The following is a 25,053-nucleotide window of genomic DNA, read 5'->3' as shown; positions in this document are numbered from 1 at the left end:
GCCAATATATACATTTAAGTGGCAGAGTGTAATTTTTATAGTTCGTTCATAATTATTAAAAGTGATTGGCTATAAATATTATCCTTATTTTACTCGAGAAATTATAAATATTATGTATAAATTATATCAACATTAGCAAATACACCACATGACTCAATAACAGTAGTTATTAAACAAACGAAAACGGTAATTATTTTTTTTTTAATAATATTATAATGTACACAATTCTTAGAATCGCACATTTTATGAAATGGGAAAATGGGATACAATTGTCCATTTAATGATACACGTTCCATCATCAGAATAAATAGAATGAATTTTTAGATACAAATACGGGACGCTGCTTTAATTTTTACTTATTATCGCATCTTTCTTAATGTAATGTTTTGTCTATTTTTTTTTTTTTTTTTTTTTTTTTTTTTTTTTTTTTGCTATGTTATTCTTATTCTAATTTTTCTTTTGTTTTCATGCACATGCCTTTGTTCCATTTCAATTTCCTATCTTCGTGCCGAATTACTATTCTACTAAAACAAGAATATAAAAGTCGATTATAAAAAAAATCTTTGCCTTTTCACAATTATCTCTATTTCTTATCTCTATCGCAGATGCTTATTATGAATATAATTTCATGCGGTATAAATTCCCATTAAAAATAAATATATATCTTGCGTAATGAATTTCATGTATTATAAATTTAATGGGATTTAATAAGACGACGTGTAATGAATATAAGCAATGAAAGAAGATGAGATTTTTTTTTTTTAAAATATATTAAAACATAATCGACAGTATAAAAGTACGAATTCACTCTCAAAATTATTCTCTCAATGTTATTATTTAAGGATGGCCATATTAAAATAAAAATATTTCAAAACAATCGGTTTATTGCATATCCAATTAGCAATTATCCTTCGATTATCCTTCCTAACTGGTTTATCATCAAAGTACAAAAGTAACTTTATACAAACTGGGAGCTCTCCTTCTTTTTTGTCCTTTAACGAGTAATTTTCCGACCCACCAATACCATCGGCCCGGTCAAAAAGATCTATATTACGAGCGCGAGAATGAGGAGAAAATCAAAGCGAAAATCGAGACCGAATCGGAGCGTCCTTAATGCGTCCTCGATAGAGCACAGCATCCTGGTAAACGAGGATGCCGAGAATGGCGAAAAATCAAAATTAATCCTCATAACCGACCGCCTCTGTCTGCCGCCTTACCGCAACGAGGACTCCGAGCTCGATGTCGCGGAACTTCAGTTGGACATCCGTCCACGCGCCTACTTTGTCAGCGGCCTCTGCTACTTCTGCTCGAGGCTGTGCGCTGAGCCCGAATTCCCGTGCGAGGGCTGCCACATGCTCGCCTACTGCTCGCCGGAGCATCGCCTTGAAGACGCTGAATCCCACATCATCCTCTGCAATGCTCTTGCACAGCTCGGTAATGGACATTCGACGACAGCCGGGAGCCTCGATGGCCCCGGTTACCGTCGTCTCCGCGTGGAGCTGGTGCGCGCCGCCGCGACGGCGCTGGCACGCGACCTCGAGCCGCGGGAGCGCGAGATCCTGCTTTATCCGAAGGTGTGTCGCGTGTGCCGGAAAACAGAGTGCCTCGAGCGTTGCCCCGGATGCCTTGTCGTGTACCACTGCGCGGGTGAGCACGCGGTCGGCCACGAGCAGGACTGCGCGCAGTTCCGCATCCTTGGGTGCATCCTCGAGACGGAGAGGGCGAGCGGCTTCGTCGCACCCGAGCTCCCGGCATTTCCAGTTCTTCAACTACCCGAGAATTTCGATCGACTCGTTAGGCTGATTTTCCAGAGGGATGATTACGAGAGGATCGACTGCACCTCGTACGCAGCCCTTTCACAGGCCGCCACTCCACCTCTTACAGCTCTGTTCGTCATGGGCAATTTGCCAGGATATGCCTCGTGGACGGTGAGTATGACCGAGCAATTTTCTTCTTTTCTTTGTTTTGCCAGTTAAGCGACGAAGAGTCGCAATTTCCATTTAAAGAAAAGCTTCGCGCCAGTAATATGACAAGCGAAAAAAGCCGTTATAACCTTTCCCATAATTGATTTATCAGTGTATTATCTGCTCGTTGAATTTTTTTCTTTCTTACCCACAAGCTTACCCTAAAAATTATTCATCCCAATTAACGAGGCTTGCAACAATTGGTTACGGTAGTCGGATACAAAGGGGGTGGGTGGGTGGGGGAGGGGTTTATTAATAGTTAATAATTGAGACTAAGGCTAAGGTGATTGCTCAGAGGTTGAAGACCTTGAGGATCCACATAATCGGTGCGGAGCTACAGTTCGAGTGCGCAAATCTCACGCTATGGGAGAAGCTGTTTTTGCACCTGCTGCCGCACCTCCGCAGCCTCAAGCTGGAGCTCTACGGTCCGGAACTGCGGGTACCGAGTAACCTGGCCGCCATCCTCGAGAAGCCTCCATTGTGCGGCGGCTGTCGAAAATCGGGCAGAACACTCGACGTCGTCTTCCACTGCGGTGAATTTTATCATGAGGTAGTGAGCGACGACGTGCCCGACCTCGTGTGTCTCTTCAATCCAGGATTGTATCGCACAACCGGTTACGCAAATCAGGTATCATCTCCATTTTGGCTGCGTGATAAAGTGGCCAACCACGTTCATTCTGGTGACGTGCATTGTGTGCTTGCATTGATAACATTGGCGATTAATTCAGCAGTAGTAAAGAGTTTTAAGGAAATTACAATAAACAAATGTATTGTTTATATATACGCGATCACGTATATTGTGATTAAAGAAAAAGAATGAGTCTTTGTGTTAACATTATGTAAATTTCTTTGCATAAGCAAATGTGATAATTAAGAAACTATTTTTAAAGGGGAAATAAATAAACGGCAATCGATTTAACGTCGATCGCAAGATTGTCAACCTTCGTTTATATAAAATGGACGGAAAATCGAAGCTTTCCAATTCGATTATCGGAAATATTCATGCAATAATCCATGTTATATGCGATATTATAGCTGAATAAAACTTTCGTCAATTTAAATGAATATTTCTTTTGAATGCGCAAGCAAAAAAGCTTAAATTAAATCTACAAAAATTTACTCCATCAAAGTCTACATTAATTGCAATGTTATAGAATGAAATATTTTTATTTGAGGACTTCGATGAAAACGGTAGAGCTATTTTATTTTTGTTTTTATTATTATAAATAGACAAATGGTAAAAGTAGCTTTAAACGGCAAGTGTAACTCTTTCGAATTTTATTTATAAAATATCTTATTATAAATACTTTATATAATACTTTATTAAAACTTGGATGAAAGTAATTGTTAGTAAGAAAGAAAAAAGACACGTAGAACATGTACATCGATTAATGCTATAGATTATTACTAAATTTCTAACTAAAAAGTCGATATATTAATGCCTACGTTTTATCCTAAATTTTGCTTACTACATAAAGTAAATAAATTTCTTCATAATCAATTTTCTAATTTAAATAATTATAATTATAATTATTGCATAAGCAATTGTCAAATAATCGTATTTTGCAAGTGTTTATAATAATTTGTACATAATTTTGTATACGATATTTCATACATCTACAGCTATTACAATGAATGATTAAAGAATTGAAAAATTTATACCGGTTAAGCTTAATCAACCATTTCCTTTCAATATTATGTTAAAAATAAAAAAATTATTTTAAATTAAGAATAATAGGACTAAGCGGTGAAGTATTGTCAAATGATCAAAAATGATACAAATCCCATATGGTCTAGTGGCTAGGATACCTGGCTTTCACCCAGGAGGCTCGGGTTCGATTCCCGGTATGGGAAGCGAAAAAGTGAGGAGGGGGTGCTTTTTTTTTTTTATTTTTTTATTTTTATATATATCTTTTTAATTTTCATCCATTAACGACGCTACATCACGCCAAAGTATTATAAAAACAATCGACTCAATAATATTATTGTTCATTTCGCTAAAATTCGCCAAAATATATCAATTTATTTAATTTTTAATCTTGTTAATACTTTTGATTTGTAAAATTAATCTTTAAAATATTTTGACAAGGTAGTAATTTAAAAGATTGTAATGATTATGTATTAACAAAGCTTAAGACATTGATTGGATTAAGTTAAAAACATACATAAATCAAATTACTAAATATAAATAATAACGTTTGACATCTTTTAAACGTCATTTATAGCCATTTGTAAACTAAACTAACCCATATGGATTTTGTTACTTGATAAAAATTAATTATATCTACAAATTTATATTTTTTAATTTACTTTTGAAATTTGAAACCATATTTGGCGATAATTAATATTTAATGAGTAACAGTGGCTTTTGTATAGAGTCCAATTGTTTTTGGTCTAAGCTTTCCGTTTGCGTAATATTATAATTTAATATCATAATACAATAATGAGATAATTTAATAACTTGTGTTATTGTCACATTATAGAAATAATACATAAAAAATTTATTATATCCAATCGTGAACGAACTGAAATTTACATTAATAGAACAAATTAAATATTACTATAATGGCATATGGCTAGTAATAATATATAATCTTGATAACACAATAAAGCCATTCGATACGGTTAAATAAATTTTCATTTTACAGTTACGTATATCTATTCATATTTTTTTGATTCGACAATTTTTACAACAATATTAGCTAATGCGTTGGCACGCAGTCTAATTGTTATATCGATGAATGCACGATTGTATTATTTATGCAATTATCGAGGTTCAGCAAGTTTTCATATAATATTGAATTACTGAATATCAGCAATAAATAGTCAATGGTCGACTTTACGTATACTGAGATTTATAATTAAACTCGATTTGACGAGTAAATATATAAATATATATATATATATATATATATATATATATATACGTATAAATTTATAAAGGTTTAAAGCTCTACTTATCGCCTCATTTATTTTTAGTCAAAGGAAAATCAAGCATAATATACGCATCTCTCGTCTTTTTACAATTAACATTATATAATTAGCTCGGGGGCTAATCGGCCATTGCCGCTCAGATCGGCAATCGGTAATAATAAAAATGGACCACTGCCAGAATGCCACCAAGAGAGTCGATTAGATAATGAATTTGCCGTATTGACGGGACTAATAATCGCTCTTTCGAATAAAAGAAAGTAATAATATAATCGTGCCATCTCTTATTAGGATACTTGGCCTAGGACAATTGAGAAATGCTGCGACCACGGAGTACCGATCATTGTGACCTCGTACACGCAAGTTGAATTGCCCCTTGACCTCGAGCGTATACGCGAGCTGCGGGAGGTTGAGATTGAGCTGGAGCCCCGACGGAATCCGTTTGCCTCGCTCAGGCCCGAGCGGAACTTTGTCAGCGACGACGTAGCGCCTCTCATCTACAAGAATTACTACGTCGGCGTGGTCAGGGTTACCTCCAGTACTCGCTAATAACGACATCTATTTGAAAACTGGCGCGGCACTCCCGCAGCACTCCCGCAGCATCCCGTTAATTGCAATACTTAGCACAAGAGATGACCCAAGAGTCCGACATCGCCGAAACGTCATTTGTTAACGTTACTCAAGTCTAATTGGAATAATCGATTACGGGGAGTCGTAAGAAGGCAAATACGATATTGCTTTTGAATTCAATTGATAATGATCAATTTAATGATGTATTTCCATAATACCGAGAATTTGCTTTACAAGTTTCATCGTGGATTAGCGATTGCAAAAAAAAAAAAAAAACAAAACAAAACAAAAAAACAAAACAAAAAAACAAAACAAAAAAAACAAACAAACAAACAAACAAACAAACAAACAAACAAACAAACAAACAAACAAACAAACAAACACAAAACAAAAAAACAAAACAAACAAACAAACAAACAAACAAAACAGTGAAACGAAGGAAGATTACCAGAGTGATTGCGATTATCCAGAACTGCGAGAACACACGATTTACACGATACGATGACTTTTGCTTTGATTTTGTCTCTTTTTGTCTGCGCCTGCTCGACCGAGTCCCTCCGTAGCTTTCACGTACGTCTGGTGATATTTTCGTGCGCATCCATTTATCACGCCGATGTTATTGTTAAGCAAGTGAACATCCGGTAGAGCTGAATAGCTACAATTATTAAATGTTGGGATCAAATTTACTTGTTCATTAAGTTAAGCAATTTCCATTACCGTACATTTAATACTTTTAAAGAGCTTTAAATATTTAAAACGGAAAATAGCAAAAAAAAAAAAAAAAAAAGAAACCAGCTCAAAGCTTGGATTATTCTAATTGCACAATCTCGTGGCAATTGACGTTATTCTTGTATTACAACATTCAAAAGATAAATGTTATCACGTCATTTTAATAAAAATCTTGTACAAGTCTTAACGATATTGATGAACAAATGTATTTTTAACTTATTTTCTGAGCGCCTAGGTATCTCAAAGAAATAGATAGTCACGTTTCTCGGCTAATTTTGAATTAATTTGCATTTAAACATTGAATTATTGAACGATGTTTACGTAAACGTTTACTTAACTATAATGTATTAATATTAATTAGAATACGATGGTTCAAGTCGATGACGATCATGAAATAGTTAAACCTACAAATCGATTGTAAACAAAAATCCATTAATAATTCGCTTACATTTATTGTGTGCTTTTGAGCATATATTTCTCGTGACTATAGAAAGGAAAATTACTTAATTAATAGGTCGTAAAATCTGTATAAATTTACATACTTATAAATTAAGTATTTTCATTTTTCTGCATTTTTCTAAATATACATACATATATGTATACATACACACACACACACACGCGCGCGCGCGCGCGCGCACTATATATATATATATATATATATATTAAATCACAAATGTCATATACATTCATTAAAAATGTTTTTTTAATCACACAAAATGAAATATAATCATTAGTGTAAATAAAGATATGAATAAATTCAATAAGAAATCTTTTTATTAAAATTTTTGTTTTAATGTATATAACATAGTATTGTAAAACAATATATTTCTTCTTATAAGAAGGAACATTGACAAACTAATTCTATACTATTAACGTTATTTTTAAACATTATATTACATAAAATTATCCAAAAGAATAATTTTGCTTCTTTTATCCTCACATTATATGTAAAAGTCTGATACAATAAAAAAATTAAATATATATTATTGATATACTTTCAACGAACCGAACTTTCTTCCGTTAAATTCAACCGTACCTCAATCATATACAAATTTTCAGATTTTCTTCCATATTTTCATGCCTTTCTCCAAGGAACTAGATTTGCCTCGTAATCCATATATACACACACGCACGCACGCACGCACGCACGCGAAAACGCACGCGAAAACGCACGCACGCGCACACATACATACACAAACAAATATTATAAAATACAAATTTCATATATTTTATTAGATACTATGTACATTTATAACCAAATATTTGCAGACAAATCATTATTGCAAAAAAATCAACATTTAATGAAAAATTTTAATCTTAATAATTACACTCTATTTAATCTTTTTTATTACATTAAATCTCAATATAAATACGACTTCTTGGACTAAGAAATATTGCAAAAAGGAATCTTTATTTTTCAAATTAATTATTTTTAATTTAACATTAACATTATTGAACTTCAATTAAACGATACTGCTATTTCTTTGCATATTTTATTCTTCTATATATGTGTTAAACTAAGTATTACATATTAATATATTGATATTAAGCGATATATGGAAACATTAATTGATTTTGAAATTGTTGAAACTTGAACGAAAATAATATCATAAAATGAATATTAGAATATGGTTTAATAAAAAGTTTTGAATTTATTAGGACAAAATAATACATTCACATTTAACAAAATCAATACTTTAATTATGATAAATGCAAATACAAATTTTTGTGCATTCATTTGATAAATAAACATTCGCATGTGAATATATCATCTCGTAGTATAATGAATAATGAATAGATGCAAATGAACAAATACTTTGTTTAATTATTTTTATAATTGCATAATTTTTTAAAAATACAATAGTAATACTAATATAGTCAAATATGTAAGAATTAAATATATAAATTTTATATACGATTATTTGAAGTTCATCTACGAGGAAATTTGTATTACAGCTTTATTATATTACCAAAGACAATTGTTATTACACAAAATGTAAGCATTTTCGATATATAATTTTCGCCAATTTTAACGCAAAAATTGAATAAGTCTATTATAATAAATCTTTCGTATTTTGAAAATTAAAAAAATCAATAAACCAGAAATATTTTTAACTAATGTTTTACTTATGTTATTAATCTTATCTTAAATTATAATATTATTGGATTAAATTGAAACGATAAATTTTTAATTTATTTCAAATAAAACGTTATCTTTTTATTTACAATGTCAACAGCTATTCATATTACCATACATTGTGGTTCAATAAACGTGAAAATACGAATTTCAATAATTCGTTTGATATATTACAAAAAATTTACACTGCTGTGTCGAAGATTTATAAATTACATAAATATATAATATTGTTCTCTTTACTTTAGGCACCGTACGGATAGGAAAATACTGTTCGAGGTATAAATATAATAATAATAAACTATTTTTTTTCTTTCGTGTGATAAAAAATTGTCCATACTGTACATGTGTTTGAAAGAGAAAATTATAATATTCAAGAAACGGTGGATGGATAAATATTTTGTCTGAAAATGAATACCAAATATTTATTCCGAATGTTATAATTACTCGGCGAAATGTAATGTGTAGGCGTTGCAATCGGATGCAATTCGTTTGTTTTTATTTGATTATTATTTTCAAACATAAAACTATTTGATGAAAAATATACGTTTCTTCCTTCAAATTTATATCGAGGTATTTATGAATAAATCATATAATATTTATATTATAAAATAAAATATTTCTTAAGGAACATATCGTATTTCTATAAATATGTAATACCATAAATGCGATAAAAGTAACAAGTTTTTCATTAAAAACTTTTACAATAATATTCCATAAAAATCTCTTATTTTATCTCAATAAAATAACAAGATATCCATTATTGAAAATATCAAAGAAAGAATCGTCTGTCGATTGGAAGTTATAAATCGATATTTATGCATAAATATATATATATATATATATATATATATATATATAACGTTTTTGTGTATATTTATCTCAGAGGATACGAAAATGCATTTGAAAATTATATGTATTTTTTTAGTGAAAAAATCAGTTTTATTTCTAGATCGTTCGTAATAAAGATTGTTTGACACTCAAAGTATATTTATAAAAAATAAAATCAAATGAGAAATATTTAACCAAGCAAGATTAAAATTTACCGTGTTAAAAGAAAATATTTTATTCTACGCAAAAAGAAAAAAGATGACAGATAGATAGATAGATAGATAGATAGATGGATGGATAGAGAGTGAGAGAGTGAGCGAGCAAGCGGATGTAGCGAGAGAGTGTGGAGCAAAAGTAAGATCTTGAGACAAACAAGATGTAACTCACAATTCTTAAAGTTTAACAGGACGGCGATTTATGAGAGATATGAGAGGGAGAATCTTGTATCGTTGTGGCTTTTGAAAATGTATGACGATTTTCGGCTGCGGTAAGGATCCTTTATTAAAATGAGTGTGCATCAATGAACAGTGATCGCGAATTATCGAGCTGAATAAAGCACCATTGACTTGTGAAAAGCTCGAAAGCTGCGCGGCTCGGCGTCTTTAGATCAGACCTCGGTACGCCTGGACCGCCGAATACCTGCGATCAACAGGAAAAGGACGGGCGATTCGTAACTCGGCTTGGCTTCGTGACTCTTGCGTGATCCGACGTGACTCTCGCCCGGATAATAGGCACCTGCATTATAAGACACGACACCTGTGCAATGCGCAAAAGTGGCGAGATTGACGAGAGACAGAGACAGATAGATCGAAATAGACAGACAGACATGTAGATAGATAGGTAGGTTGTTGGATAGGTAGATGGATTGATCGAGTGAGGGAGTAAGATTGTGAATGTTGTAAGGTGTGTGTGCGTGTGTGCGTGTGTGTGTGTGTGTGTGTGTGTGTGTGTGTGTGTGTGTGTGTGTGTGTGCGCGTGTGGTTGAAGCGGCGGAGCCGGGAGGGGAGTGGCATCGACAGGGGCGGAGCCGGGGAGGGAAAAGGATGAGGGACGCACTGCAAGGTGGCCGACGTCTAGGAGTTCTCCAGGCTTCGTGGGGGAGGGAGTTGTGTCCGACGAGTGTTACCTCCGACCTCCGCCTAGCTGTTTTCCACCTGCGTGAATCAACAACATAAGGCTAGTTAGTGATTAGCGGGAGAGGTGCGCCAGGAGTCCGAGGACCAAGAGCGCGACGCTCACGACGGCCAGGTCCGAGGCGCTGCGACTCTGCGACGATACCTCGTAGAAGTAGCGGTTGTAGTCTTGGTCGCAGTGCGAGGGCCAATCCTTGAAGCAGGCAGCGTAAGCTATCACGTGAGCGATGTAGTTCTGCTCGAAGGTGCTGCGGAAGAGGTGCGAATACGGCCCTGGAAGTAAACAAAGTAATCCAGCATATTCATTGTGGTGCGCGAGTGCGGGCGCGCTCGATCATCCCTAATTGCATTGGTAAATGTCATGAGCGAAGGGCAATTTTGAAACTCGTGTAATTGTAATTGATGCCCGGGCGCTTCCTCCGCTAACGGGTCCGACCGTCCGACCATAGCTGCCTAAATTCCCTTTCTCCGACTCGGCCAACGGGCCGACCTTACATAAACACGGTACTTTCAATTATTGGTAATCAGCGTGCTTTTCCTCATTGCGGCTCTTATCGCTCCGATAGTTGCTAGAGCGACGCCGCGAGACGCCTTGATTTTTACATCGCTCGACCGACCATTTGTAATTGGCGAAATATAACTGCGACGATCAAGCGACGATCAAACGACGATCAAGCGACGATCAAGCGACGAATTTAAAATGGGGACGCATGGGGATCTATTGTGTGGCTCCAGATCGATTATTAATGTAGCGTGGCATGTTCCGTGAAAAAGACAAAAAAGAAGAAAAAAAAAACAACAATGAGTGGAAAAGGCAACGACGATCGACGATCAAGCGACGATCAAGCGACGATCAAGCGACGATCAAGCGACGATCAAGCGACGATCAAGCGACGATCAAGCGACGATCAAGCGACGATCAAGCGACGATCAAGCGACGATCAAGCGACGATCAAGCGACGATCAAGCGACGATCAAGCGACGATCAAGCGACGATCAAGCGACGATCAAGCGACGAATTTAAAATGGGGACGCATGGGGATCTATTGTGTGGCTCCAGATCGATTATTAATGTAGCGTGGCATGTTCCGTGAAAAAGACAAAAAAGAAGAAAAAAAAAACAACAATGAGTGGAAAAGGCAAATTTACCGATTGCGTAAACGCCGACGTCCTCTCCGCCGTGGGTCTCGTCCTTGATGTACCTCGCGGCAAAGTGCCTGTAGAATGGATCGGTCCTGCTGTTTTCCACCTCGAGATTACGCCAAGTGTCGTTAACTCCTGATCCGTTGTTACGGTGGTAATAAAAGGAGGGCCCATTGGCGTAGCTCAGTGTTTCGTAATTCTGAAGGCTGCCGAAGTTATGGGTGAGGCCGAGGATGTCATTGCCGCGCTCCGGGTAGCCGTTCATCGTGAACGCATGCGAGTGGTCCGCGGTAACGATTATCAGAGTCTCGTCGAGGTTGACGTTCTGCATGGCCGTTGATACGGCGTCGTCGAGCTCCGATACCTCGCGTAGCGCCATCCGCGCTAAATTCTGATGATGAGCCAAATCGATTTTACCACCCTCGACCTGCGAAGAGAATAATATAGCCGAACGTTAAACCATCTGCCCGTTCCTTCTGCACTCTCCTGCTTTCTTCAATGCAAATTGTTGCGCCGAGCCGCCACGTTAATTATCAAACTTCCAATGCAGCGTGTTCAAAACTATACTTCCGAAATTAATTTAAGCCCACCAGCGATCGAATTAATTAAAACTTTATAAATTCATTATGCGAGCATAATGTGAAGTATATTCGATATTTTTAACTATTAAAAATACTTTATTGTTCCTTACGTTTCGTTATTACTTTCGTTTAACTGATATAACGATCGCGTATTACACGTCTAATCTATCAACTTTACTTGTCCGTTAACTTGAATTCCAACGAATTATTTTTTTAACGCTAAACCAATTAAAAGTAAAAAAAAAAAGAAAAAAAATTTTACAATATCACTATTTAAATTGCTTTGATTTATGTTCCGATAAATTGCGAGAAATAAGCGCGTATATGCTTCTATTATCTGCTAAAGAAACGATAATATAGAAATTTATGAATTTTATTTCAGCTGTCGCGATTAAATAATTCGTTCGAAGATAATAACGAAGATCGCTATGAATAAAACTCGAGTCGACCACGCCCAAACCCCCTACTCCTACCAATCACTATAAAAACCGATTTTATTGATATATAGTGCTGGTGAGGAGAGCTGTAGAAAGAGAGAAAGAAGAAGAAGAAGAAGAAGAAGAAGAAGAAGAAGAAGAAGAAGAAGAAGATGGGTTGATGTTTGAGAAAAATTAAAATCCATTAGGTAATACATAACAACGATTAGCCATTGTTTACCAGTTGACTAACATTTCATGATGAATTTCGAAAATACATTATATCTTACGTAATTTTATTAATCAATACAAACATAACTTTCCTATCTTCTTCGTAAAATCAAACTCCAGACAAATTCATTCTTTTAATTTATCTTTAGTTTCAATAAAAACAAAAAAATTTTATTTCAATAAAAATACTCGATAAAAACTGTTCATTTCAAGACTGACTTTCTATTTTCGATAAAAAATATATTTTATATCCTGTTATTGATGTTTAATTAATTTTAATTAAAAACCGTGTCGATATTTATCTCTCAAAGTTGCTTTTTCAAATTGGATACATTAATGTTTTACCTTCTCTTTATAAATTTTATAAGCACATTCCAAATTTATAATATTTAACGACAATTATTCAAAATATTGCAAAATTAGGAGATTAAACAAAGTACGGAGGAAAAAGATTGATGTAAAATAATTATCTAACACAAATCCTATTTATATGTAGTCCATATTTCCTCCTCCTTTTTATATTATAAAATACAAAATTCACGGTATAAGTAATAAATTCAATTCTAAAATAAAATGTCCGAACTGCGTACTTGCGCGTGTACGTGCACGCACACATAAATAGGCATCATCTACACACGCGCGCGCGCGCGCACAGAGAGAGAGAGAGAGAGAGAGAGAGAGAGAGAGAGAGAGGATCGTTACATTTTTAATTAGATTAGTAATTTCGTTAATTTATAATGAAATAATATTATAAATATTTGTAAGTGCCGAGGATTTATTTGCTAATAATTTGCTAGTGAGTAAATGAAATATTTTTACATTGAGTAAATAAATTAAGTAATAGAAATTTATTATACAAAGTTGATTTTGAATATTAATCGATAATTATGTAAATGAACGAGGATTTTGAAGTATTGAATATATATTATAAATAAATGTTGGATTTAATAGAATAAATTTAAGTAACAACATAATTTAACGGGGCGTTAACATTTTTATTAATAACTTATAAAACTATATTTAATATTTTATAGCTTTGAATTGAAATTAATATATATTAAATATGTTTTTATTTGATATGAAATTTATAAATAATATTATATTACCCATTTTTTTTCTTCAAATTGTCAAACCGATTTTCCTTTCATTCTATTTAGTTATATGTTTGAAAATTGGGAAGCAACGATTTCCATAACCGACAATAGCCCATCCGATGAATAATAAAAAATAATGAAAGTTAATTTTGTTTTATATGGATTTTGCCCTCTCAACAACTCGAGCTTAGCTCCGATGCTTAGCTCCTCTCCTCTATTTCAAAAATTTCCCTTCATTGCCGGAAAAGTCGAGCTTTGTGGGACAATCCGATGTATTCGTAAGGAGCCAAAACTTACCCAATTTGCTCAAATCCCATTGCCCATCGCTCTTTTCATAACAGCTTAACCACCTCTCTCCACTTTACTGCTAAACTTTATTCAATAAAAATAACAAATACATTTATTATATTAGAAAATAATGTTATCCTATCTAAAATTATCTCGTTAGTCTAGAAAATTCTAAAAATTCTAAAAATTCTAAAAATTCTAAAAATTCTAAAAATTCTATATTTAATATATTGAAAAATATTAAATAATTCTCTACTAAGCTTACACTAACTAATAAATTAACGAGGAATAATAGTTGGACCAGATTTAAATATAATATACTCTACGTATTGGCTATGTATAAACATAATAAATTGTCCTGCTTGCTGCTTTATAATAATAAACGTATAATAATAATAATAATAATAATAATAATAATAATAAATGTATAACAAGAGCGTAGCAAAAAGTGACCTTTTTAGCGCGTTTAATAAAATTCGCCAACGATTACTGTATGAGACAGCGTTAGTTGCCGTCGGTCATGTGATCATTTTTAACCCGAGAACTGTCTATGTGGCTTTCGCAATTTTTCACTTAGTGACCTATGTACTCGACGGATATATCACTCTCCGCTCTTGCGAGCATCCAGATTCGTTGATAATTTCTCTATAAGAGTGACGAGGTCTTACAACAATTGATGCGCGCGAAGCATTTACTGTTCCATTAGCTCGTCACATTATATTACAACGATTATTGAACGTCGGTATATTGACTTTTCTATATGTGCTTTGAATGTACGTTATGTAACTTGTGCAAAAGTTAGACCTAATTTATACGTTAATGTTAAATGCATAGAGCATTACGAAATGTAGAGCATTAGGAATTATGAATTGTAGAAAAATTACTTGCACACGATTTTCAAATGTTAAATCGACAATTTTTCGTACATTAACAATGTACATTCGCACGAGACTTACCTATCCAATGAAATGGACATTCCAAATTGGAACATAATTTTCGTATTAGTAAGGAGCATTTCACGTGCATTTACATTTGGAATATAAAAATAGTGTCGACGCATATGAAATTAATCTAGAAAGTATCTAATTAGCATACGAAACCTCTATACATAAATGCACTAAAATAAAAGTGATTATATAGGTTAATAAAATCGATATTTAGTTGTGCTTTGCGAGTAATCATTAGTCGTTATAGACATTTGAATTCGTAGAATAACGAATGATTTATGAATGTAGAGGAGAAATTAATAATAACAAACGCGATAATTGAACTTGTAGGCTACGAAATTGCGCAGAAGATTACGAGTCAAATTGGAAACGAAATAATAATAATAATAATAATAATAATAATAATAATAATGATGATGATGATGATGATGATGATGATGATGATGATGATGATGATGATGATGATGATGATGATGATGATGATGATGATGATGATGATGATGATGATGATGATGATGATGATGATGATGATGATGATGATGATGATGATGATGATGATGATGATGACGACGACGACGATGATAATAATGACAATGATAATAATGATAATGATAATAATAATAATAAACAATAGCAATAGCAAAAACAACAACAACAACAATAACAAAAACAACAACAACAACAACAACAACAACAACAATGATAGTATATTAGTATTAAAATATTAATGTAATAAATAAATAGGATTCAATTGATAATATTTTTTATGTCCTTACTATGTGATTTATATTAATGACAAACATTACGATATGAAGCTTTGAAAAATTTATAATAAAGTGAAGAAGAAATATTTACATTATACTTGTAATAAAACATATTTAATCTGATGTGACAAATTTTAAAATAAACTATAATATTACGGAACGGTCGTAAAATTTATTATCATAACATTTTGTTCGATATTATGTTGTCAGTCATGCCCAATATATATTTTATGTTTTGCCGATATAAGCTAAAACAATAACCAGATACTTAATACAAAGGAATAAAATAAAATAAAATAAATTAATGACATCTAATGAGATAATCATAATCATACCGCAATTCAATATTTAATATGCATTATTAACATTATTACTTTGATTACTCAAATAATATAATTATCTACCTATCTATCTGTCTCTCTCTCTCTCTCTCTCTCTCTCTCTCTCTCTCTCTCTCTCTCTATATATATATATATATATATATATAATTTTTTTTTTTTTAATTCAAACTAAGCTTTGAAAATATTTATACAAGCAGTATTGGATAAAAAATTTGCTATATACTATTGCAATTAAAACGATAAATAGATTATAATTAGATATAAAAAAATTCACTCTTAATACATGACATAAAATATGGTAAACAATAAAATCGATATCTCGCAATTATATAATGCAATTCATTTTAAATATTTAACTATTAAATGCTTAATGTGAATTATACAATAATGCTTTTCCATAATCTTTGTTGTCAATTAATTTAGATCAAAATATTCAACTGTATCTTCGAATCAATGCTATTCTAGTCAATTGCAACTAATATAACAATATAACAATTTTACAATTTACAAACAACTAATTTAACAAATTAAAAATATATTTACGAAAAATCACCGACTTTTTTTTTTTTATCATATTTATTTACACGATGAATTAATTATATTAATATTAGTAAAACGGTGGGTGAATGTTGTTTTTTTCGTATCTATTTGTATGGAATGTTAATTCTTATTTATATTTAGAACATATACCGTTATTCACGTAAAATAATTTTGACTTTCAAGATTCAGGATCAGAAACATGAAATTCTATCTCAAAGTGCTCAATGACTCATCGAAGAAATAAATAATATTTTATTTCTTAAATTTATGCGCTGAAAAGCATTTACGATGACGAGAAGAATGTTTATAAGTTTATAAAATGTATGAAATTAATTTTGTTCGCACGATGCCAAATGTATCCGAGTGCTATGATACGCTATCATCACGACTACATTGTCGAAATTATGTTAATAACTGTAAATAAAATAAATGAACATTGGCGATGAAATTGTAACCGTTTGAAATTATCGGTGGCCTGGAGCTAGTAATTATTTTCTTTTTTACAATGAATTGTTTGCGTTTATGTAGGACTACGTGAGTAGTCGAATAAATAAAGATATAGAGAGAGTAATAAAAATTTTACGGGTTTCATTTCGTTGTTTATTAATAATAATACGTTTTTAATGATACATATTTTAACACTGCCAATGACAATTGAAGTAATAAGTATTAAAAAAGAAATTTATCGTGCAATTATAAAGGAGTAAAGCGCCTTAATTAATCTGCACTCTTAACGTCACTGTTTCAAATTTCAACATCAAGCGATATTCCGAGCGATCATTCTCCGCTCAACAGAATCGCAAATATAACTCAATATCTCTGTCTCTCATTATTCAAATTTATATAATTTAATCGTTTTAAAATAGCCATTGCGCGTATATTTTTAGGTCGTTAATTAAATAAGCCCAAACGTCGATAATGGAGCGATAAAATACTTTGGCAAATACTTTAATTTTTCAAACCCAATGTCTTCTAGTATTAAGCAAATTTGCCAAATTGCTTTTTAATTCTTTTTAATTCTTTTTAACGAATATCGTATATTAGATGGACAGTCGCTCGTGTCGGCACAACGGTAAAGATCGTGAGCGAGCGGTAGCCATACGAGAAACTGTCGCTTCGTCCGTTATTATGTCGCGTGTTGCGGCAAATAATGGGAAGCCGCCGCCGAGCTAACGATTAGACGAGCCTCGGGGCTATCTGGCCTTAGGTACTGGAAATTGCATGGATAAGTAGCCCTGACCTTGGCGTCACATCCGCGTCACGACTTTATTTCGTAGCCGAGAGCATTTCCATTCGCCTAGGTGAACGAATCCCGTGGACATGCGCAACGTAGTAGCGAGTGTCGTCGCCATTCGACCGTCCGTCCTGCATTAACGGCTGCTCTTCGTGATCTCGCCTCGGAAAAGCTTGGAATCCAGACGTGCTAATCGCCGATATGCAAGCTCGCGCGTCGATTATAAATCGGCCTTTCCGTGGTTTAAAAATAATCCACGTATCTCTCATTGCTGAGATCGCGCGTTGGCGCTCGATCGCTATCTTTTTCACGGCAATGTTTATATTATATTGGCATTATGAGTATATTATACGCGGCGTTAAATCGTGATAAACGAGCGTAAATGCGCAATTAAGACTTTATATAGTTGATTGGTTAAACACGAAGTTTATGTATAACCACGTAAGCCAAGATATGGATTTTCAATATCACCTTGGAATGCCTTATTATGCATCTATTAGCGTAGAGAAGTAATGTAACGTCATAATAAATGTATTTTGAGCAATGAAAAAATGAAGGAAAAATATCGATTATTTTCGTGTAATCGTTTATTCGACGATGCACATAGACGATCGCAAAAGTGGAGAGATAGATATAGATAGAGATAGAGATAGATAGAGATAGAGATAGAGATAGTGATTGATAGATAGATAGATAGATAGAGAGCGCAAGTGTAGGAGTGAGATACCGACCAGCGATGCAGCGATTTAATTATAGAGCCATGAGCCGACAAACGAGACAATTAAGTCCTTTGATGTCGGACGGGGCAATAGTAAATCGTACGGATTATTTCGGCCGCTAAATAATTGTGCGCGACCGGTGTGGTTCCCCGGAAATCGGCGCAAATTTGTACAAATCAAAGATTCCAAACGCTGAATCAGCGATCGCTCTAGGCACGTGCAATTTATTCCACGACACGAGAAAAGCATTCGGCGCCTCGAACATACGTCGCGCGCGTACACTCACCATGAGGAAGAAGCCGTTCTTGTTCTTGCGGAGCATCCTGATGGCCTGGAGGGTCATGTTCGCGAGACTGGGCACGTGATCGGGCTTGACGGCGGCGTAGGGCAGATGGTCGCTACCGAAGATGCCCATGAGCTTGGTGGCGTTGGCGAGGTCGAGGGCCATAAGGTCCTTGGTGGTGGTAACGAGCCTCGCGCCCGGATCCGCGTTCAACCAATCGTGCACCAGCTGGCGGCCGTCCTCGCGCTTGCACGCCTCTGGCTCGGGGTCCGCCATCGTCAGGCCCAACACTCCAGCGCCGCCACCCATTATCACCTACGATCATGCCTCGCTTTTGTTCTCCGTCCACGTCCGACGAGCGGACTGGCTCGTGTTGGTTCGACGAGCGAGAATTGGCTCGACTCGAGCGAGATACTTGACAAACGCTCGTCGACGCGCCCCGTCTACCCCATCATTAATCAATAATTCAGGCCCCCCGAGATGGGCCATGGCCCTTTACGTTCACATCGACCATCCGGCCTTTCAAGCTTAACCAACGATAAATTATAGGAGCATTTTTCTCTCAATTTACTCGCTAGGTAAATATATTCAAAGCAGGAGACACTCGACAATTACGGCTATAAAGCATTTGGATTAAACGCACATGATTAAACTGATTTTTATAGATTAATGCTATAAGGCTCGATTTATGAAGGAGGCACTCTCGCACAGACTAAGAGGCCATTAGATTAATAAAAGTAGATTAATAAAAGTAGTCTGCAATATCAGTATGTATGTTTCGTTAACGTAAAAAGTACTTTAGACTTCGTTAAATCGATACACCGTTAACCCTACATTATCGTGATAAATGTTCTCGATAATTATCGAGATAAATATTGATCTAAATGTAAGAACTAAATGTAATCTGCATTATCGAACAATTGCTTCTCGGCTCAAATAAATATTACGATGAAGATTACGATGTGATAATACGTGATTGTGAAAAATATATCATTAAAAAGTGCTCATTAGATAATTACATTAGCGGTTAATTACATTAATCTCTCCTATAAAGTCGTATATTTATAGGCTTACTTTTATTTAAGATTTTCATGCTGAAAATCATGTAAAATTTAATAATCAATTGGGAAAATCTTTAATATTCTTTTTGCAGCTTTAGCGAGAATCGATGCAAAGCAATGATAAATAATTTCACTCACGCGTAACATTGAGACAGGAGTATTTCGTGAAAATTTGGTCACGCGTATTTAGTTGGATTCGGGCTTATTTGCATTCGTCATTGAATCAGCGAACAAAACATGACGCGAACTCGCTATTATCTAGAAAAGCGTCGCCGTTTTATTAGCCTCGAACTTTCCAGCCAAGTTGGCCCATTAAATTTGCACTGCGCGTTAGTAGAGTGACGTCGACGATGGTACGCCGATCGATTACTCATCGCTCCTCCACGATACTTAGTAGAGTACAAAGGCGCAATAAGGAGGCGAAGGGCAAGTAAGCGGAGGCTCGAGCCGGGGGCCGCGCGAACGCGAGTAGCTGCTTCACGTACCTTGAACTTGTTCCCGGGCTCATCCTCGATGAGCTGCCTGGCGATGTCTTTGATGCAAGCCCGATGCTCGACGGGCACCGTCGTGTCGCACTCCCAGTCGCGGTTGTTCACGTGCGCGTACAGCGCCCCGGGCGTCGCGTGCGTTACCCGCGTCGTCGTCACGAATCCTGCGGTGCAGACAGAAATCATGGGACTTAGTACGAGGATGCGGACACTCGTAAGAGTGTGGGACATAGCCTCGGTCTGGCAGCCTGGCCGTGTGACGACCTAGCTAGCGCCACTTCGGTTATCCTTCGGTTCATCCACCCGCCAAAATGATGGATCGCTAAAAGACGAGACTTCCTGGTCAATTTTAATAGGCATTGCGCTTGAATCTCGAAGGATAATGAGCGGCCGAGATCCTTTCGTGGGATGTTAACGATGAAGGAACAATCCTGTCATTCTCTATAAATACATGCAACTTTTTTTTTTTAGCTGAATTTCAGTTGTCTACGACCAATGATAATTCTATAAGTATACGTGACCTTGATCTTTGACATTAGAAAAGTTTAAAAGCAACGTAAGACGTTATTGTTACACTCGTAAAAATAATAAAAACATACGGGTAACTAAATCGTGTTTAAGAAGCTCTTTATTGGCATTTTATTCGTAAAATTTAATTGGCTAAAATCTAGATTTGAAACTTCTAAAGCACTTAAATCAATACGCAAAACTGTATTGCTTAATTAAAACTCATAACTATACGGCTCAAATTAAAGTTAAATATATACTTTAAATATTGCATATAATTGTTTATAAAAATAAAAAATAAAAAAAAAACATGAAAAAAAGAAAAAGAAAAAATTAAATTATTAAATACTATGGAGTACAATAATAATATGGAAATTATGAAATAAATATTAAAACTTTTTACAATTTATAGCAACTTTCTATTTAATAATATATTATTATAAATAGATAAAATTACTCCCTAACTATACATGAATATTGAAAAAAGCCTCTATCTAGTGCATATGTCGCATCCTTATGGACATATCGATCTTTCTCATACAAATACGTAGGCATTTATACATAATAAATCGCAGATTCTTTCATTTCTCATTGAGATATTGATTGATATATATATATATATTTAGCAAAGTTATCGGTAAGTCCATAATCCAAGTATCCTTGCATCGAATCTTTTTGATATTTGAATTCTCACAGGATGCGAATAATGCAACTCGACACTCAATTATTCTTGCAATCGCATTGTTTCACAATTTATTAAGGAAGTTGTAAACAAGCTCGAGGAGATCGATTTGAGCGTATCGTGAGCTTTGCTTGTCTAAATTTAATTTTGAAAAAAAAAAAAAAAAAAAAAAAAAAAAAAAAAAAAAAAAAAAACCCCGTAGTCTTAAGGATGGACAATCTCATTGGCCGGACAGAACCTTTACCCAATGACTAACGAATTTCTATTCGACACCTTCAACCATCATTAAAAAACATAAAGTTCTGTCCCCAATTTTCAAAGCGTCCCCACGTTTTCTTCGCGAACTCGTGGTCCGTTAAGCATCTCAGGGTCGCGACCTCCGCGTGCGCACGAGTTATCAAGGCCTCTCTCGACGCGTATAAATTATCGAGCTGCGAAACCGATCACTGTCTCGAGGATGAACTCAACGTAGTTTACGAGGAGATTAAAAAGCTCAGAGACAAAAATTTTTTAAAATATTGTTGCCGATGTAATAAGCCGTCCAATGGTCCAACTGATAAATCTTGTTTTTCTAAAGATGGGATTGTAAAAGAGAAACGAGCTAAGCAAATTTTTAATGACTACTTTTTATATAATCAGCTATTCGCTCAATAAATAGTGATTAAAATTTTATGTAGTACTTTATATTAAAAAAAAAAAAAAAAAAAAAAAAAAATATATATATTAAAGATATTAAAATCATAACTAACGTAACATTTGAGAATGTTTACTCATTAAAATATAATACATTTTTTAAATATGCACTTAAATATAACTTTAATATACTTTAATTTCCTGTAATACTAAGATATTTATTTACAAGCTTATTCGTATATTTAAGCAACCCCCCCAAGCATTACTTACATCAATTTAATCTATTAATTAATTGAATAATAATAACATAACAATACATTTTTATAATATATCGAGTATTTCATTATGTAATGATAATAATAATAATAATAATAATAATAATAATAATAACAATAACAATAACAATAACAATAATAACAATAATAATGATAATGATAATAACAATAACAATAATAACAATAATAATGATAATGATAATAACAATAACAATAATAACAATAATAATGATAATGATAATAACAATAACAATAATAACAATAATAATGATAATGATAATAACAATAACAATAATAACAATAATAATGATAATGATAATAACAATAACAATAATAACAATAATAATGATAATGATAATAACAATAACAATAATAACAATAATAATGATAATGATAATAACAATAACAATAATAACAATAATAATGATAATGATAATAACAATAACAATAATAACAATAATAATGATAATGATAATAACAATAACAATAATAACAATAATAATGATAATGATAATAACAATAACAATAATAACAATAATAATGATAATGATAATAACAATAACAATAATAACAATAATAATGATAATGATAATAACAATAACAATAATAACAATAATAATGATAATGATAATAACAATAACAATAATAACAATAATAATGATAATGATAATAACAATAACAATAATAACAATAATAATGATAATGATAATGATAATGATAAAAAAAAGAAGATAGACACGAGTTTTTCGGTGTACAATACAAAAGGATAAAAAGAAATTACAAATCAGTAAAAGTATAATTTAATATAAAAGATATGATAAAGCAACGAATTGAAATATTATATGTGAAGAATTTTTTTTCTTACTTAATATGCGGTAACAACTGCATAGCGATTAGGCAGAGTAAAATGATGAACGTAAAATGATATGAAAAATCTTAAATTCATTCTACTGCAAATACAGCCGGTTTAATTGTATTATTTGTAAAAAAATTTATGCTTTAATTTAATTGCGTAATATTAATATTAAAGAAGTTTCAATTATTATTATTTTCTAACCGACGAGTCTCCATGGTTTCTAAATTGATAAAAAAAAAAATTCATGCGCGTTAGGTAAGGTCGAGAAACGAGGCGGTCGAACGGGAATGAAAAATTTTTCTAATGTCCGCGATTCTATCAATTTCCGATACAGTGCGCTGCATTTCAGAAACACCGATATTACAGAAATTATTTGTTCCGGAAGAATGGTGACGCGCGTATTAAATTTATGAACAAATATAATCAACTTATTGGCTATGTCTTAAACAATTAGCAAGAGTCGTTTAAAATGTAATTGAAATCAATGACAAGCTTTCCTAACGCGTGTACGCCATATTGTTTATAAATATTGTTTATAAACATTATTTATAAATATATTGAAATTGCAAATATTATTTAAATTCTAATAAATATTAACTTTATCACTGTTGGTATAAATACTCGCCGCAACGAGAGCATAAAAGTTGCTATATATTCTGCAAAATTTCAACATAATTTCAGAGAATAATTTTACAGTTTATTAACCACGTTCTAAGCACTTTTTTTTTTTTTTTTTTTTTTTTTTTTTTTTTTTTTTTTTTTTTTAAAAGAAGAGAAATACTTTATAAATAGTTGATTAAGAATATTTAAAGAATATTAAATTTTGACGGGCATAAATGAAAATCATAGTTCTCACCGATATTTGCCTCAATTCGCTTTTCCAATTTATCCCAGATGTATCGGATTAATAATGATTCCCATTGAAAATTGAAAAGAAAATTGAATTCTCTTGAAACGACGAAGGTTAATCCAATTATCCTTTTCTTACTTCGAAATTAAACAACAACGTTGAAAGTTGATTTTGTTTGTTTGTTTGTTTGTTTGTTTGTTTGTTTGTTTGTTTGTTTTTTGTTTTTTTTTCTTATGATAAATCGAGGTCAATTACTTCATTTTTCTACTTTTTGTAGAGTTCCTTTTATAAGATTCCTTCTGCTTTTATATATTTATAATTTAAAAGGATTTATAAATCCTTCTAAGGATTTAACATGTCACGTAATTACGGATTCATTTTTTAATGACACTCGTGCTGAAATTATCCTCAAATAAATGCCCTTCCAAATCGCCAATATTGCCAATCCTTAAATCTCGATAAAAATATCCGATCGCGAGTAAAAATTGAGCAAATTAGTGCATTAAAAATCCCCAGGCCACAAAGAAAATGGAATAATGACAGTAATGCCATTGAAATTATATATATATATATATATATATATATATATATATATTTCGACGGCTTCTAACCTATCTCTATGCTAACATCTCGAAAATTAGCTTTAAAATTGTCAAGACCGTTTACGATTTGCTTATCCGACTTCACTCGCGGATGCAATTAAATTCATTAGACGAAAAAGTGGGAAAAATTTAAGGTGCAGAGGCCTTGGATGTAGTATTGTCGACTGTGCAAAGTATCAGATGCGTGACCAACGAATTCGAAATTTTGCCGTCGAGAATAGAA

General features: G+C 33.3%; 2 protein-coding genes and 1 non-coding gene across 3 annotated transcripts in view; 2 read left to right on the top strand and 1 right to left on the bottom strand.

Annotated features, from left to right (window-relative positions):
* The first annotated feature begins 1,008 nt into the window (after positions 1–1,008).
* LOC105361645 (uncharacterized) lies at positions 1,009–5,444 on the top strand. The gene is made up of 3 exons (XM_011498896.1): positions 1,009–1,928; positions 2,242–2,592; positions 5,187–5,444. The coding sequence occupies exons 1-3, from the start codon at positions 1,065–1,067 to the stop codon at positions 5,442–5,444; spliced, it is 1,473 nt and encodes a 490-aa protein (XP_011497198.1). The 5' UTR covers positions 1,009–1,064.
* TRNAE-UUC (transfer RNA glutamic acid (anticodon UUC)) lies at positions 3,747–3,818 on the top strand. Its single transcript has one exon. It is a non-coding gene; the product is annotated as a tRNA-Glu (tRNA).
* A 4,808-nt stretch (positions 5,445–10,252) lies between the features above and the next one.
* The window catches only part of LOC105361342 (alkaline phosphatase 4-like), an 18,396-nt gene continuing 3,595 nt past the window's right edge, over positions 10,253–25,053 (bottom strand). Inside the window, exons 4-7 of the mRNA XM_011498480.1 lie at positions 20,423–20,590; positions 18,880–19,191; positions 11,445–11,865; positions 10,253–10,568 (exon numbers count right to left, since the gene is read on the bottom strand). Coding sequence (XP_011496782.1) covers positions 10,351–10,568; positions 11,445–11,865; positions 18,880–19,191; positions 20,423–20,590 — 1,119 coding nt within the window. The 3' untranslated portion in view covers positions 10,253–10,350. The remainder of the gene's footprint in view (positions 10,569–11,444; positions 11,866–18,879; positions 19,192–20,422; positions 20,591–25,053) is intronic.

Source organism: Ceratosolen solmsi, unplaced genomic scaffold (genome assembly GCF_000503995.2).
Source record: "Ceratosolen solmsi marchali unplaced genomic scaffold, CerSol_1.0 scaffold30, whole genome shotgun sequence".
In the NCBI taxonomy this organism is placed as follows: Eukaryota; Metazoa; Arthropoda; class Insecta; order Hymenoptera; family Agaonidae; genus Ceratosolen; species Ceratosolen solmsi.
Note: the sequence above shows the minus strand (reverse complement) of the source record. Positions and strands in the feature narration are given on the sequence as shown.

Excerpts from the sequence above, each read along its gene's own strand:
- LOC105361645 (XM_011498896.1), top strand. The coding sequence starts at position 1,065 with ATGAGGAGAAAATCAAAGCGAAAATCGAGACCGAATCGGAGCGTCCTT. Across the intron at positions 1,929-2,241 it reads CAGGATATGCCTCGTGGACG|GCTAAGGTGATTGCTCAGAG; the intron begins GTGAGTATGACC and ends ATTGAGACTAAG. Across the intron at positions 2,593-5,186 it reads CAACCGGTTACGCAAATCAG|GATACTTGGCCTAGGACAAT; the intron begins GTATCATCTCCA and ends ATCTCTTATTAG.